Source organism: Myxine glutinosa, chromosome 4, assembly GCF_964187855.1.
Source record: "Myxine glutinosa chromosome 4, kmMyxGlut1.1, whole genome shotgun sequence".
In the NCBI taxonomy this organism is placed as follows: domain Eukaryota; kingdom Metazoa; phylum Chordata; class Myxini; order Myxiniformes; family Myxinidae; genus Myxine; species Myxine glutinosa.
The window spans coordinates 61,867,984-61,886,484 of NC_136264.1; the positions used below are offsets into that span (position 1 = coordinate 61,867,984).

Below are 18,501 nucleotides of genomic sequence, written 5' to 3' on the forward strand. Positions count from 1 at the left end.
CACGACGCCCGAGGTTCCGACCACGACGCCCGAGGTTCCGACCACGACGCCCGAGGGTCCGACCACGACGCCCGAGGGTGCCGACCACGACGCCCGAGGGTCCGACCACGACGCCGAGGTGCCGACCACGACGCCCGAGGGTCCGACCACGACGCCCGAGGTGCCGACCACGACGCCCGAGGTGCCGACCACGACGCCCGAGGTGCGTGCCGACCACGACGCCCGAGGTGCCGACCACGACGCCCGAGGTGCCGACCACGACGCCCGAGGGGTCCGACCACAGACGCCCGAGGTGCCGACCACGACGCCCGAGGTGCCGACCACGACGCCCGAGGTGCCGACCACGACGCCCGAGGTGCCGACCACGACGCCCGATGGTGCCGACCACGACGCCCGAGGGTCCGACCCCGACGCCCGAGGGTCCGACCACGACGCCCGAGGGTCCGACCACGACGCCCGAGGGTCCGACCACGACGCCCGAGGTTCCGACCACGACGCCCGAGGTGCCGACCACGACGCCCGAGGTGCCGACCACGACGCCCGAGGTGCCGACCACGACGCCCGAGGGTCCGACCACGACGCCCGAGGGTCCGACCACGACGCCCCGAGGGTGCCTGACCACGACGCCCGAAGGTGCCGACCACGAGCGAGGGCGACGCCGAGGTGCCGACCACGACGCCCGAGGGTGCCGACCACGACGCCCGAGGTGCCGACCACGACGCCCGAGGTGCCGACCACGACGCCCGAGGGTCCGACCACGACGCCCGAGGGTCCGACCACGACGCCCGAGGTGCCGACCACGACGCCCGAGGTGCCGACCACGACGCCCGAGGTGCCGACCACGACGCCCGAGGTGCCGACCACGACGCCCGAGGTGCCGACCACGACGCCCGAGGGTCCGACCACGACTCCCGAGGTTCCGACCACGACGCCCCGAGGTGCCGACCACGACGCCCGAGGGTGCCGACCACGACGCCCGAGGGTCCGACCACGACTCCCGAGGGTCCGACCACGACGCCCGAGGTGCCGACCACGACGCCCGAGGTGCCGACCACGACGCCCGAGGTGCCGACCACGACGCCCGAGGTGCCGACCACGACGCCCGAGGTGCCGACCACGACTCCCGAGGTGCCGACCACGACGCCCGAGGGTCCGACCACGACGCCCGAGGGTCCGACCACGACGCCCGAGGGTCCGACCACGACGCCCGAGGTTCCGACCACGACGCCCGAGGTGCCGACCACGACGCCCGAGGTGCCGACCACGACGCCCGAGGTGCCGACCACGACGCCCGAGGTGCCGACCACGACGCCCGAGGTGCCGACCACGACGCCCGAGGGTCCGACCACGACTCCCGAGGTGCCGACCACGACGCCCGAGGGTCCGACCACGACGCCCGAGGGTCCGACCACGACGCCCGAGGTGCCGACCACGACGCCCGAGGTGCCGACCACGACGCCCGAGGTGCCGACCAGGACGCCCGAGGTGCCGACCACGACGCCCGAGGTGCCGACCACGACGCCCGAGGTTCCGACCACGACGCCCGAGGTGCCGACCACGACGCCCGAGGTTCCGACCACGACGCCCGAGGTTCCGACCACGACGCCCGAGGTTCCGACCACGACGCCCGAGGTTCGGACCACGACGCCCGAGGTTCGGACCACGACGCCCGAGGTTCCGACCACGACGCCCGAGGTTCGGACCACGACGCCCGAGGTTCGGACCACGACGCCCGAGGTTCGGACCACGACGCCCGAGGTTCGGACCACGACGCCCGAGGTTCGGACCACGACGCCCGAGGTTCGGACCACGACGCCCGAGGTTCCGACCACGACGCCCGAGGTTCCGACCACGACGCCCGAGGTTCCGACCACGACGCCCGAGGTGCCGACCACGACTCCCGAGGTGCCGACCACGACTCCCGAGGGTCCGACCACGACGCCCGAGGTTCCGACCACGATCACAACTCCAAAAGGTTGACTGTTTTCATTTCTCTTTTCATTCTTTCACAAGTGGAGATTATTTGTGTTAATTTAAACAAATACAACCACATCTTCCTTTTTCATGCATGCTGTCATAACAATGGCAAACCTCCAACATTCAATTGCAAGATAATATTCTTCACTCATTGAGAAGGGATGTTAAAACACAATTGTGGCGAAAGAGTGCTCAGTTTGGCATCAATGCAAACTTTTCTGATAATCACTTTGGTTTCCTCATTTAAATTTATACGGACAATGTTTTACATAACAATCCTAACAACAACTGTGATCGTGCAGCAGATAAACACAAAAATTGTGCATTTTATGAGAAAAGCATGAAATTTTTAACATAGTTAGTGCATGCCATAAGGTTTATTTTCAGATGTGGAGGGAAGTCAGATTTGACCTCTGAGGACCGTGAGAGGTCAAATCCAATATGGCCGCCAGTCCACCGGGTCTAATGTTCAAACGCACTTAATTTTGGAACCAAACAGTGTAGAAAAACATTTTAGGTGTCATTTCCAACTAAATCTGGGATGCCCATTCATTTGGTGATACTTTTGAGATCGCCAGAACTCAAGGACATGCATTTAGGTCAAGGTCAAAATCAAATTACGTTAAATATCTATTTTTATGATACTGCAGTTGGAACTGCTATTGGAAAAAGTTCATTTGAACTTTTAAAACTTTATTTTTTCAGGAACAGGGATAGGTACAGAACACCCAAAGACCAGAAATGATGAAAAAAAAGTGTTTACACTGCAAGGAATGATGCAATAACCTCTGAAAAAATAACTGTAGTTAACCAAGTATGTCCACCAAAGCTTAACATTAAATCAAGTGCAATGATGAAAATTGGTAATGATCAAAATCTAAGTCTCCAGAACAGAAGCACAGTGCAGTGCACTTGGGTGCAGCTTTGGCACACTCCACAGCATCCAGTGCATCCTTTCTTGCAGTGACAGTGGATCCATTCATGGCACGACTTTGATGCTTCAGGGAGAGTGGTCAAAAAGAGGCTGCCACCCAGTTGTTGCCTTTATCCAGCCCCAGTCAGATGGCTCTGGCATCTCTGGATCCATGACCAATGCCTGGTTCCAACAGTTCGCCTGGTAGCAAGTGCGCTTGATGTGCTGCTTCAGTGCTGCCTGGGTTGGAGGAATGTTCTCTAGACTTCTAGACTTCTGTGTGAAGAGCTGCTTCCTGGCATCATTCACTTCCGTGCTCTCACTGGTTCGGTCGTACATCAGCACCACAAATCGCTCCAGCAGTAACATTGATCCTTCACTGACCTCACTTGGCATGCATTGGAAAAAAGCATCATTGAAAGCATCATTCACCTCTGGGAAAGACTTCCAAGTTTCCCAGGCAGTCTTCTTTCCTCTGCCAGCAAATACAGATACTGTGTCACACCCGGTGAAAGCGTGAAGGACTGGGAGAGTCAGACACTTTGTTGGATTCATTGTGGCAACCATTTCGTGAACAGCTATGTACCGAAAGCTTGACCCGACACCAAAGGCAACCCACAGCTCATCAGGAGCTGTCTTGCTGAATGAAGCCACAGCCAGTACCACCACATCAGTATCAACGGTACGTATGGTCACCTTCTTACACCCCTTTTGCACAGCATCTGCCACATGCAGAAGTAGACGAGTGTCGGCCTCCTCTTGCGAACATGGGGCAAGGCGGGCCAAGTATGACTCAGCAGGAGAGCAGAGAACTCCACTTCCATCTGTTGCATACAGTTCCTTGCCCTCTGCTGGAGGAAGATGAACAGCTTCGCGTGAAAGGAAAGCAAACAATTCGGTTTTGTTCTCATCGACTCGAAGGAAGTCCTTCCAGTTCTTTGGCATCACAGTAGAAGGAGTCACCCTTTTCCTGGTGCCCTTTCCCCTCTTCTGTCTTGTTGAGGCTTTCAGGCTGGCAGGTAGGTATACATCCCAGACAAGGTCAATGCGGCTGCTTTTCTCAAGTTGAGCAGAGATGTATGGTGCAAACACTCTTTCTCCATACTCCTGAAATGTTCTTGATGTTCCAGGATTTAGGATTTGAACCACAGCTGCACCATCGAGAATTGTTGCATCAGTCACAGACGTACTGTTGTTTTCGAGCAGATCTGATCCGCATTTTTCCTCCAGTTGAAAGAGCTGGCGGGGTTGCCTGGTTTTCATGGGAGAAGAAATTGTCAATGTCTCCATCTCGTGTTTGACAGGAGATGTACAGCCTCGAAAAGAGACCACAGTCACTCTTCAGTGCTGCGAGCTGTGCCTTTTGTTTTGACTTAATCTTGACCGGTGGCCTACTGAAGTGGCAACTTGTTCTTTGGAAGTGTTTGTGTGACAGGTGTTGTACACTGTTCTAGCCTTTCTGCCACAAACTTGGTGTACTGCTCCTCACCAAGGGTCTCGATCCTTCTCACAGTTTCGGCCACTTGGGTGTCCATGATGTCCCCTGTGTCAATGACTAGTAGGTCTTGGCTGTGTTCTCGAAATGGATTCCCCATCTCTTCCAATACTGTCACATGTGCCTTAACCTCCTTCAGGAATGCTGCTTGCACTCCAGGTTGCTGGTCGTGGTGATGGTGTCCAGTGTCACCAGCACCATCCTGTTGCTTTATGGCCTGTTCCTCAAACTCTGTAGTGATCCTGGCAATTTCTGGCCCTGCTACCATCCAGCGTCTGAGTGCTCCTGGATTGCTAGTCAATCCAATAGCCCCACCAGAACCTTTCACCATTGCATTTTTCTGCTCATGGGACTGGTCAAGTGCCATGGCAGAGAACTTGTTGCTGGTTTTGTGCACCACAAAATTTCCAGACTTGAATTCTGCTAGGACATCCGGGTTGTTTTCAGCGAGAGTCGTCATATCACGGATGTGTACGGAAAGCCATCTGGAGTAGTGCATGCTATCTAGGGCGAACATCCAGGGCATGATCTGTGTCAGGGATTCCACGTACAGCTGGAAGTTACCTTCACGAAGTGACCTGATGTACCGCAGCAAGAGAAGCTCCAATGACAGGGTCTTACGCCAGTAGTCAAAGTGGACACTGGTCTTTGCCCGCTCTATGCACCACTTCTCAAAAGGCGGACTATCTGGTTGCATGGCATCAGTATCATCGGATGTGCAGTCTTCACTGTAAGATGTTGGAGGAGTGTATAAAGGCTTGCAGCTGTGACTTGATGTGCATGGCGGGTCTTGGTGACATGGCTGGCATGTATGAAGGAATTTGCTGTTCCGGAGCTTGCAATGTCAGCCTGTACCAGGGCGTTTGTCCAGCCACTGTCTTCCAGCCAGTCTCCCAGCAACTGCAACGTGGCCATCTCGATGTGTAGACCACCGAACATGATCACAAAGTGATCCTCTCCGTGAGTGGCTGGCCAGGTCCACTGGATCTCTTTAGCAAGGGCATACAGTGGTTGGTCAGCAGCAAGGACAGGCGTCTGACCAGGGTTCAAGTGCTGAACTGCTGCCTTGACGATGTCCATGGAGTGCCGTATCATTGCCACTGAGTGTGCGTTGTCAAGAAACAGAGGAAATAGTGCGTTGATTGCTGCAGGTGGGGTGACAGCTTGGTGTGCGTCAGCGTGGTCGGCAGACCACGATATCCAGCCATCCATTGTAGACATTTCAAGAGCTGTCTTGACTTGGCTGAGCCATGCATACTCATCTTCTTTGGTAGCTGCAGCAGCCAGGAGGTTGGAAGCTCTCACGGGACCTTGTACAGCCGGTGCACTAAAGTCCTTTGTCTTGAAGGCAGCTTGTGGTACAATTGTGTAGGCTGATGGCAGAGGTGTCACTGACTTGGTGGAAGAGCCACCCTGACTCATCAATGTTACACCACGATCAGTTCCGCCATGTGTGTGTGACGGATGCTGCATAAGCGAGATTCCGGACCCGTGAAAGGAATCTTTGGCTGTTGCAGAACTTGGATTGTGGTCGATGTTGTCCACAGCTCCTGTTGTGAAGAGTCCATAACGCAACTTTGGTGGGCAAACTACATCTTCTACACTAAAGCTCTGGCAGACACCATTGGCAATGTCTGATGTGAGTTGCAACAGTCTGTCATAGGAGACACACAATCCCAGATTGAACAGTGTCAACCAGCTCTCTACTTCGTGTAACTGCATGGATCTTGAGGGACAGATAGAGTGGGAGTGGAGTTTCTCGGCTGCGGCTGTGATGTGCTGAGCTTGATGAATCCACGTTTCGTGCATGCTTCACGCTGTTGAACACCATCAATTGGGAGATTGCTAGGGCAGGTTTTGTGGTGGTTGTGTGGACCAGCTGTGTCTTATGCTTGATGTTTGCCCCATCGAGTATCATGTTGACTAGAGCTAAGAGGGATGGTGGCACAGCCTCCTGTTGGCAGTTTGCCTGGAACGACCCATCAAAGGAGAAACTTGAGTCAAAGATCTCTTTGCGCACCACCTGTGCTGCTCGCATTAAGTGCATGGCATCACTGTCATGATAACAGGCCATCTTGAGGGCTGGTCCAATGTCCTAATCAAAATTTAGAAGTGTGTCTCTTCCCTGTGAATATGCCCTCAGATCAGGAAGCGCAGAAAGCAGCCTGCTTTTCAGTCTGGTAGTGTGAATCCGTTTCCCTCCAGTCAGACCAAGCTGCTCCAGTCTGACCTTGTACAGCTGAGCGATGTCTATCAGTTTGAAGACAGGAGCACTGTCTTCATTACTATTCATGTCTTCCAAGAATGCCACTAGCTCAGCAAAGGCTATGCCATGCAGGCAAGAATCATCTCCATCATTGCCTGTGGGTGCAGCCTGCCTGGCTCTGTTGTACAGTGAACGCAGACAGTCGTGATGGTACTTGGCCTCAATGGCAATCATGTCTCCTGCTGCAAGCTTGGCCAGCAGAGCAGTGTCCTCAACTTCAAGGGCACACCTCCACACATTTGTGTCAATGTTGTAGGTTGATGCTTTATGTAAGCCTGCAGAACCAGCAGGCTTATTGCAGAAGAAACAAGTAGGCTCTGTGGACTGTGGATGGCTGTGAGCAGATCGCGTGTGCACAGTAGAGGTACTTCGTTGTTGTCCTGTAGTTAATTCTCCCCGACGTTGCTCGTCAAACGCCTTTTTGTTGAATTTTAGCAGACATTTCTTGTGCCACTCAGCCCTGTGTGCCTTCAGAGTGGATTCTATGCCATCTCCGTCATCCAATAGCTCCAGGTTGATGTCCATTGGCATGTGCTGAAGGGTCTGGAACCGGAGAAGGTCTTCTGCCAAGGATGCATAGCCACTACCTACGGGCTGTTTCGTTGATCTGAGCGTACATTGTAAAGATTCGTCTGTTACTAATTGGCAGAGGACGCAAATGTCCCAGTTAGTGCTTGGGGCTGGCTTGGATTGCTTGGATGTAGAGGGCTGGGTAGGGCCCATCAGGATGTGATGCTTTGGCATGGTTGCGACAAAATCACCACGGCAGGAGAGGGGATTCTGAAACACAAAAAACACAATGTTAACACCAACCACCATACCCCATTTTACATCGAGGGTATTTACTTAAGTGAGGTGGATAACCACAACAATTGTGCATTTTATGCTAAAAGCAGGACATTTATAACATAGTTAGTGCATACCATTAGGTTTATTTTAAGATATCTGCATACTTGGGATACTTCATTCTTGACCTTATTTTTTGGTCAGTTTTGACCTTGACCTTGACCTAAATGCATTTCCTTCAATTCTGGCGATCTCAAAAGTATCACCAAATGAATGGCCATCCCCAATTTAGTTGGAAATGATACCTTAAATGTTTTTCTGCACTGTTTGGTTCCAAAATTAAGCGCGTTTGAACATTACCCCTGGGGAACTGGCGGCCATCTTGTATTTGACCTCTCACGGTCCTCAGAGGTCAAATCTGACTTCCCTCCACATCTGAAAATAAACCTTATGGTATATACTAACTATGCTAGAAATTTCATGTTTTTCTCAAAAAATGCACAATTTGTTAAAATATGAGAGCTTATCCACTGTACTATGACAGTGACTATGTTGGAACCCATCTGTGGATCGGTCCCATCGGCCGATGGGTCTGACCCATCTGTGGATGCACGAGAAATGACAATGCAGACCCATCGGCCGATGGGTCTGCGCCATCGGCCGGATGTGTTGTTCACATTGAAGGAATGTGTTGACAGAATGGTGCTCTTCAATCAGGTACACAGTCATTGGAATTACATGTGGTAGGAATTTAACAGAGATGATTTTTAAATGTTTTATTATCTATTTCTACCCATCTATTTATACATTTTGTCAATACATTTTGTAATTAACAGATACATGGCAGTTTTAGTAAAGCTTTACATAACATACTCAACATTCATACAAAACATTAGGTGTTCTTCTGATAATGGCGGAGGGGAATGGTGGCAGGGTAGAGAGTGGCGGGTGCTGATGAAGGTGAGGTGAGGGTCACGAGGTCACAAACCACATGTCACGGACTGCTTTATAAACATTTATGACATCAATTGCTTATTTTTAGGTTCAAATAAACATACTCATCCACCATTGATGCATACACATTCCTTCAAGGTGAACAACACATCCGCAGATGGCGCAGACCCATCGGCCGATGGGTCTGCATTGTCATTTCTCGTGCATCCACAGATGGGTCAGACCCATCGGCCGATGGGACCGATCCACAGATGGGTTCCAACAACAATACTATTTGAAGAAAGCTCAACACCAGAGGGAACCACAACCACACCCAAAACACCAGCAGTACACCTGAAGTTACTATGTTAACTACACCCTCCAAAACCATGACATCTGAATCAACTCTCACTGAAAGTACCTCCTCTGAGCTATCCACACAAGAAACAACAACAATAAAATCAACATCCACAAAACTAAGCACCACAACCCCCCAGAAGGTATCTCAACTCACACATTACTTTGTGTGATTTCAAACTTGCAGTCAACAGATGAATTTTCAGGTAATACTTCCATTAATCCACCTGTTGTTGCAAAACATTTAACTATAATTAATAGGAGCCATATCTACCAGTTTGTACTATTTATCCAGTTTGTACCAAATGCACATTATTGATCTACCACTGCAATCAATTATACATTAGTACATTCAAATGTATACATTAGTACATCAAATCAAATATACATATTGAAGTACAACCTTATTTCCATGATATCTGATTCACAGCAAGTGCAGAAAGTGAAATGTTTTTTGAATTCATATTTAAGCTAAACTAGAACGACCCTCTTTGATGTCATGATGTCGACTGATATGCCTCCACCCCCATTATTACATCATCATACATACATGTACCAAGTTTGATTTACATCCCTTCAGCTGTTCTCAAGTTATCAAATTTGTACCTGATATGACCTCTGATCTTTGACCGCTTGACCCCAAAATCGAATCAGTTTATCTTTGCCTCACAATATATAATTATACCAAGTTTGGTGAAAATCCCTTGAGTGGTTCAAAAGTTAAGTCGGTAGCAAAATTTTGACATAACAGGATGTCTGACATTTAGCCTTTGACCACTTGACCTCAATCTAATCAGTTATTTTTTCCTCATCACACATACCTGGACCAACTTTGAGTTTGATCCCTTTGGCCATTTTCAAATTATAGACCTAATACACACTTTGACCTTTGACCTCTTGAGCCCAAAATCAAACATGTTAATCTTTGCATTATAACACCTACTCGCACCAAAATTGGTCAGAATCCAATCACTGGTTCACAAGTTATCGCGGTAACAGGATTATTTTTTTACCTCCCATGACCTCTGAACTTTGGCCTTTGACCTCATGACCCAAAAATCTAATCAGTTCGTCTTTTCCTCATTATACATACTTGCCCCAAGTTTGACTAAGCTCTCTTCAGCCGTTTTTAAGTTATTGCGGGAACGAAAACCTATCGTGGATGGACAGACGGATGGACAGACGGACAGACAGACAGACAGACAGACAGAGGGATGGACAGATGGACAGTCAACCTGAAAACATAATGGGTCCAGCGACTTTGTCGGTGGAGGAACGAAAATTCAATATCTTGAAACAATCCATGAATCCTTCAAATTAACTGGATTAAGATATCACAATTGACTTTTTCCGGAAGGATTATAAAATTAAGAAATGGTAGATCGAGACATGTCCATGAAATAATTGAACATATTATTGTAGTGAATTTGTAAATAGAACATTTAACATCATTATTTCATGCACAGCAACAACAATAACAACTGAAACAGCAACAGCTCCAGATTCAACCACTGTTGAATTGACACCTCTTGTGACATCACCTTCAGAAACAACATGGACAAGCTTCACAACTCCAGCAGGTTAATTATTTCAATGACTTCTTATTCTTTCAAACTGGAGATTATATGTTAATTTAAACAAATACAACCACATCTTCCTATTTCACCCCTCAGTCCAAATTGGGCTAAGGGGTATTGTTGTCACCCGGGCGTCCGTCAACTTTTGGTTTCCGTCAATTTCAAGGATAACGGCCTGTCCGATTAAATCCTTTTTTGCAGTGTGTGTTGGGATTGAGTAGAGGAAGGTTCCTTTCGAAAATGGGCGCGCTGCGATTTTCAATATGGCCGCCACGGCAGCCATCCGGGCATCCGTCAACATTTGGTTTACGTCAATTTCGAGCAGAACGGCTTGTCCGATAAAATCCATTTTTGCAGTGTGTGTTGGGGTTGAGTAGCGGAAGGTTCCTTTCGAAAATGGGCGCGCTGCGATTTTCAATATGGCCGCCAGGGCAGCCATATTGAAATTGGTTTCCTTCAATTTCAAGCAGAACGGCTTGTCCGATTAAATCCATTTTTTGCAGTGTGTGTTGGGGTTGAGTAGAGGAAGGTTCCTTTCGAAAATGGGCGCGCTGTGATTTTCAATATGGCCGCCAGGGCAGACATCTTGAAATTGGTTTCCACCATGCATGGGCTGAGGGGTTAAGCCTGCTTTGCGGTGCTATTTATTATGCATACTGACATAATTACAAACCTCCATCATGTACTTGTATGATAATATACTTCACTCATTGAGAACGGATGTTAAAACACAATAATAGTGAAACAGTTCTTAGTTTCGCTGCAATGCAAAGTTTTTTTCACACATTGTTTGGTTTCCTATTTTTGAATTATATTCACAATGTTTTACACAGTAATCCCACCAACAACAGTAGTAACAGCCACAACACTATTTGAAGAAAGCTCAACACCAAAGGGAACCAGGACCACACCAAAAACAACCAGCAGTACACCTGAAGTTACCATATTAACAACACCCTACAAAACCATGGCACTTGAATCAACTCTTGCTGAAAGTTCCTCACCTGAGCTATCTACACAAGAAACTACAATAAAATCAACGTCCACAAAAGCAAGCATCACAACTCCAGAAGTTATCTCAACTCATTCATTATACTTTAGGAGTCGCGGAAGGCGAGAGAACGAGGCCATTCGTAGGGTTCGAAGATGGTTTATTGTAACAGAAAGATCCAGCACCAGCACACTAAACTCGAACGGAAGTCGGCATGCTTATATAAAGCCAAAAGCCCTCTTCGGAGGGCGTGGCTCCGGCAACCGCGCGTGCGTCACGTCCGCACAACCACAAGTCCAACAGGCCCGTGCACGTGTATTATGCCCAAATAAGGTAATCACATAAGGTAACCGCCACATGCGGTTACCTGCACATAAGGTAACCGCCACAATACCATCATATCATCATACTTATACTGTATCATCATACATACTCATACATTACTTTGTGCGACTTCAGATTTGCAGTCAGCAGGTAGATTTACAGATGTTATTTAAATTAATCCACCTGTTGTGGCAAAACATCTCTGACATGAAAACATTTTATCTGTAATTCATAGGAGCGATATCTACCAGTTTGTAATTTCACAAAGAAATTCACATCATTGATCTATCACTGCAATCAAATATACACTACATTCAAAAGCAAAACTTGATTTGAATGAAATCTGATCCACAGCAATAAGAACATACATATTGGTGCTGGCGATTTTCGCAATGGGACGATTATCGTGCTTCAGATTTGCTATCGCAATAACGATAATGGAGATTAATTATCGCAATAACTGCTGCTCATGCTGTAGAATGTAAATCACACCTTAAACCCACTGACATTGAAGGTGTATTGACTGCATTTAGCTTCTCTCAAAAGATATACCTGCAGTAAATGCAGCTCTATAAAATAAAGAAGCTGACATAATATCGAATGTTTTTTTTTTTTTTTTTTTTTTTGGTATACAAGATCGAGGCTCGTGAAAGAGATAACATTAATGACACAAAAAGTCAAACCGACACACAAAACACAAAATAAGGGGAGCGGTAGACAAGATGGGGAGAGAGGGGGAAGGACACAAACACAACATTTGAGAGCAAGGACATCGAGAGAACTGTGGGAGGGAGAGGGCCTGGGGGGAGGGGGGAGAGGTATAAAACACATGGACACTGCAAGGACTTCCAGGAAAAAAGTTCGAATCTCAAAAAACTGTAACTGGAGTGATAATTAGCGGGGGTAGAAAAGGTCAAGGTTTTGGATGGGGGAAGATAAGAGATGGTGGTGAACAGCTGTTTTAAAGACCTGGAGGGAGGAGTGGGATTGAAGGGAGTGGGGGAGTTTTTTTCCAGAGGCGGGAGAAAAGGGGAATGAAAGAGTGAAGGTAAGCAGAGTGCTGTTGTGGCTTCTTTTGGACACCTTTCTTGGCAAAACTCAATCAGACTCCACGAGACTCACTCAGTTTAAATCGAGATTTATTACAAATCTTGCGGAGAGTATTTTACACTAAAATACAGTTATGCTTTACAGACAAAAATACAACGCGTTGTTCCATGGGGAGAATTCTCTCTCGCAGCCTCGGAGAGTCCTGTTAAATAGATCTCAGCTGCTTTGATCTTGTTCAGTTGGAATTTCGAGGTCACTTAAAGCCAGCCTTTCCGGCACCAAACTCCATATGTTTATCATTACGGAGGACACAAAGAACTGATAAGGTCCCTCCCCGAGTCCCTCTAATGGAGGAGTACATTCCAACTCCGCGTTCACATCCTTGGAGGTCACTGCATCATTTCACAGATGGTTGGCTGCTTGTCCAGGTTCTTTGCACATTTTCTTGCATGCTTTAAGAACAAGATTCACATTGAAGTACAATTTAACTAATATTTATAAATTGTATTATAAATATGCATTACATATTTTATCTATAATCCACATGGGTCAGGGACAAGTTTGAATTTGACTGCCTGCGATAACTCGCCGACCCTATCAAATATAGAGGTCTTCTATAGCGCCTAGATTTTGGCAGTTCGCCCATAAGAGGGTTGCTGGCAGATCTTGTGCGATCTGTAGGAATATTTGGGGGACCGAGCACAGAGCGAGCTGGTGGAGCAAGGCCGGAGAGGAGTCGGTACAAGACAGAAAGACCACCAACCTGCCTGTGGTGAGTGAGTGAAAGGCCCTCGGAGTTAGCTTCATCGCAGGAGATTCCAATTATTCTGAAAGCTTTGGTTTCAACAGCGTGAAGCCGAGCTAGGTGTGAGGCAAGAGCACCGGCCCAGAAGGGGGAACAGTATTCCATTGAGCTGCGGATGAAAGCCTTGTATGTGGTGAGGAGCTCAGGTGTGCCAAGGAAGGACTTCACACGACGGAGGATGCCCAGTCGGCGAATGGCTTTGGAGGCCAGCTTGGAAATGTGGTTTTCCCAAGAAAGATCATGGCAGATAGTGAGACCCAAAAGCTTGAGCGACAGAACTTCTTGGAGAGGATTGTTGAGAAAGTGGATGGGAGGGTTTTCCAGTCGGTCTTTTCAGAGAGACATAGTAAGAGTGTGAGATTTGTCAGGATTGAAAGACATGTTCCACTTGTTTGACCAGTCTGTGATTTTGTCCATGTCTGCAGAGAGTGAGGAGGCTGCAGACTGCCATTCTGAGGGATGAGGAGAGTGGAGTCATCAGCAAAGAGATAGAGAGGATTTTCTAGAGAGTCAGAGAGATCATTGATGAAGACCAGAAATAGCATAGGGCCGAGAACACGACCTTGGGGGAACTCCAGCCAGAACAGGAAGTGGAGATGAGAGAAATCCATTCAGAGCCACACGTTGACTTCGACCAGAAAGGAAGTCCGCAAGCCATGCGAGGAGATTTCCATGGATTCCATAGGAGGAAAGTTTGGTGAGCAGAGCTGGGTGCCAGACCGTATCGAAGGCACGTGATACGTCAAGGGAGACAGCTCTGATTTCCTGTTTGGCATTGAGGACCTCCATCCATTGTTGGGACAGCAGAAGCAACATGTCCAGAGTAGAATGACCTGGTCTGAATTCAAATTGATGATCGGAAATCAGGCCATTGGAGACGAGGAAGGATTTGATAACCGAAGCAATGATGGATTCCATGACTTTGCCGATAATTGGGAGCAGGCTGATTGGTCTGTAGTTGCAAGGATCTGTTTTTGCACATTTTTTGTGTAAAGCGGTAATGTTTGTTGATTTCCAAGATGCTGGCAGATGTCCTTGAGCAAAAGAGAGGGTGAAAAGAACATAGAGAGGGTGAGATAGAGTGGCAGAGCAGGATTTTAGGACCCGTGGGCTGATGCCGTCTGGTCCAGTTGCAGAATCAGTCGAGGTTTCACAAAAGCTTCTCCACCTTGTCAGGACAGAAGGACACAGAGTCCAGGAGCAGTTGGGTTCGAATGGGTAAGGTGGGAACAGAGAGAGATGGGTTTGGGCCACAAGATTTTGAGGCAAACACAGAGTTGAGGCATTCGGCTTTGTCACGTGCAGTGTCAACTGTGTAGCTATTTGAGGTAAAGGAGGGGATGGACGGGGGAACAATCACCAGAAACGGATTTGACCAGACGCCACAAGGATTTGGGGGAAGGAGACAGGTTTGTGAGTTCATTCTTGAGTGTGGAGAGATAGTGCTTCCAGGCACTCCTGAGGGTAGACACACACTTGTTCCGAGCTTGGTGGAAGGAACTGAGATTGCCTTCAGCTGGATTTGCCTTTCAAGAGGCAAAGGGAAGTTATTTCAGGGCAACTGCCTCACCACAAGACTCAGTGTACCATGGACGGGAGGAAGGGTAAGACAACTGAAGACGAGATGGGATAAATCTGTGCATGAGAGAGAGAGAGAGCAGTTTGCTTTGGAAGAATTCCCAGGAAGAATTGATGTCAGAGGCAGTAGAGATGAGAGACCAGTCCAGATGATTGATGGCTGCTTGCAGACCGTGCCAGTCAGCCTGAGTGAAATGCCAGACTCGTCGGCGCTGAGGAGGCTCTCTGAGAATGGCCAGAGTGATGTCCACTTTAACAAGCACATGATCAGAAGAACCGATTGGAGCAGAAGATGAGCAGCAGACATTTGCAGGGACGTTTGTCATAACCACGTCTAGAAGAGAAGATACTCCATGAACTGAGATCCGGGTCGGGAAATTGACAGATTGTGTCAGTCCCAAAGGGTCGCAGAAGTCATTTGCTGAGGTGCCATGGCTGGTGAGAGAGGAACCCACACCCAGCCAGCTGGCATGATGACAGTTGAAGTCGCCACATATGAGGAAGAGAGAGTTGGGATGAGTTGATAGAAGTTGGTCCATGTTGTCAGACAGCGAAATGTAAATGGCGTCATCACTGTTTGGAGGACGGTACAGAACACATACAGTATGAACAAAAGGTGGGAGCGGAGAGGAAGCTGTTGCCAGAGGTACTCCTGGGGGTGGGGTGGAGAGCGGACAGTGCAAGGAGAGTGAGGAAGAGAGTTTTTGATAAATATAGCAACCCCACCACCAGGACGAGGCTCAGGTCTATCATACCGGAGGAGGGAGTAACCAGGAAGAGATATTAAGGAATCAGAGACATCTTGAAGGAGGAAAGTTTCTGTTGAGCAGATCAAGTCTGGATTGTCAGAAGCAACCTGAATGGTGAGATCAATCAGGTTTGAGCGAAGGCCCCGGATGTTTGAAGACCCTATATTCTCTAAGATGTAATTTAAATGGTTTATCATTGGACTAGAACGGCACTTAGCATATCTCCACCTGGTGAACAGTTTACGTTTTGGATCCCACTGATAGGCCGGATCTGGATTCGTACCTGACCCAAAATCTAACCAGCTTGTTCTTGTCACCTAACCAACTCGTTCACCAAGTTTATTCATAACTCGTCCATAACTTTTTTTAACTATCATGTTATATATCGCTTTTCACCCGATCTCTCAATGGTGAAGAATCGCTTAAAAATTAAATAATTATTGTAGTCGAATCCATATTCAGATCTTCAATAAAATAGAAACGATTAGTCCTTTTCACAAACACAACCTGTCCAACAAGTTTCGTCGAAATCCATCCACAACGTTTTCAGATATCCTGCTTTATATCATTTTTGGCCATGTCACTCAGTGGTGAAGAATCACTTAAAATATTTTACAAGCTGGATCCGGATCCGGACTTCACCAAAATTGAATCGATTCTTCCTTGTCAGACACAATCTGTCCAACAAGGTTCGTCCAAATCCATCCATTACTTTTTGAGATATCCTGCTATGTGTTGGTTTTAGCTCGAGATCCCAATGGTGAAGAATCACTTAAAAAATCAAATAATTGTCATATCCGAATCCATATGCAGATCTTCACTAAAATCAAATCGAATCGTCCTTGTCAGACACCTAACCGGTCCAAGTTTCGGCCAAATCGTCCACAACATTTTAAGATATCCTGCTATGCATCGTTTTTGGCTCTATCTCCCAATGTTGTGGTTGTGTGCTTCCCCTTCTCTCCCCATCTTGTCTTCCGCTACCTCTTTTTGTATATTTTGTTTGTCTGGTTGTTTTGTTAGTGAAATAAATGTTAGCTCTTTCACGAGCCTCGATTCCGTATACAAAAAAAAAAAAAAAAAAAAAAATGGTGAAGAATCACTTTAAAAATCAAATAATTCTCATATCCGAATCCATATTCAGATCTTCACTAAAATCGAATCGAATCGTCCTTGTCAGACACCTAACCGGTCCACCAAGTTTCGGCCCAATCGTCCACAACTTTTAAAGATATCCTGCTGTGTATCGTTTTTGGCCCTATCTCCCAATGGTGAAGAATCACTTAAAACATTATAGTAGCCGAATCCGAATCCGGATCTTCACCAAAATCTAATCATTTCGTCCGTGTCACAAACGCTACATCTCTGCCAAATTTCGTCCGAATTTGTTCACAACTTTTTGAGATATCTTGTTCACAAACGGACAGATAAACAGACAGACAGGGGTGAAAACATAACCTCAATCCACCTCCATTTCAGTTGCGCCAACTACTGGCATATCCACCACCACATATCTGTTCACAACGACTACTGGTAATACTCATCTGAATGTGTGGTGTTATCACTTGAATGCCAAGGCTCGAATTGCATTTCACCTTAAAAGGATCTTATCACAAATAATTATTTCACTGTTGTCGATTTATCACACTTATTTTTTATCAGTTTGAGATATTTAGCTTTTACCAAGTTATTCTTGTTTCCTTTTTCATCAACAAATCTTCATTGTGACTATAAATATCCAATTTTATGTAATTTGTATAAAAGATCAGCAATGTACAATCGAAAAAAGTCTTTGTGCTTTTGTCTATTACAATGGCCATATTCGAGTGATCATTCATAATGCCTCTCCTCTCCTCCACCACCTTCCCCACACCTCCATTCCTACCCTCTCCTCTACCGCCCCCCCACTCCTCCACCCCTCTTCAACCCTCACCCTTTTCCTACAATTCCTTTCTCCCATATTTTTTTTCCCTGCAGACCCTTTACCTTGTCTTAATCTGCCATGCACAAATGGAAGATGTATTTTTAAAAACAATGGCTGGACTTGTGACTGCAATCCTGGCTTTCAACTACTCGATGACATGCAACACAACTGTGTTGGTAAGAAAATAATATTGTGACATCATGTGTGATGTAATCATGACTTCAACATTTGAAATTTGAACGACTGGTTTCGTGAAATCTGCATCACATGTCGTGAAATCTCAATTTGCATTCAATGTATCATTAATTTCTATACTGCATCTTTACTTCGTGCTTTTTGTTGAAGTTGTCTTTGGATATGATTCAGTGTCCCTTTAAAAAATACAACAGAATACTTTGAAGCCTTTTTGAAGTCGGCATTGGCAACCAAAATAGAAAATAGATTTATCAATGAAATATATGTTACTGCCATGATAAATATATATATATTTTTTTTCTGTATAGAAGATCGAGGCTCGTGAAAGAGCGAACATTAATCACACAAAAAGTCAAACCGACACATAAAACACAAAATAAGGGGAGCGGTTGACAAGATGGGGAGAGAGGAGGTGAGCATAAGGCCCATCAAGCCCTGCACAATGTTATATGTCGTTATATATCGTTTTATAGATATCCTGCTGTATCTCGTTTTTGGCCCAATCCTCCAATGGTGAAGAATCACTGAAAAAAATTCTACTAGCTGGATCCCAATCCGGATCTTCACCAAAATCTAATCAT

At 47.1% G+C, this 18,501-nt stretch overlaps 1 protein-coding gene across 1 annotated transcript in view; it reads left to right on the forward strand.

Annotated features, from left to right (window-relative positions):
- Window positions 1–374: 374 nt before the first annotated feature.
- LOC137425858 (uncharacterized) overlaps window positions 375–18,501 on the forward strand; it is a 156,146-nt gene continuing 138,019 nt past the window's right edge. Inside the window, exons 1-4 of the mRNA XM_078775227.1 lie at window positions 375–441; window positions 648–916; window positions 1,003–1,975; window positions 17,779–17,901. Of these exons, the coding sequence (XP_078631353.1) occupies window positions 375–441; window positions 648–916; window positions 1,003–1,975; window positions 17,779–17,901 (1,432 nt within the window). The remainder of the gene's footprint in view (window positions 442–647; window positions 917–1,002; window positions 1,976–17,778; window positions 17,902–18,501) is intronic.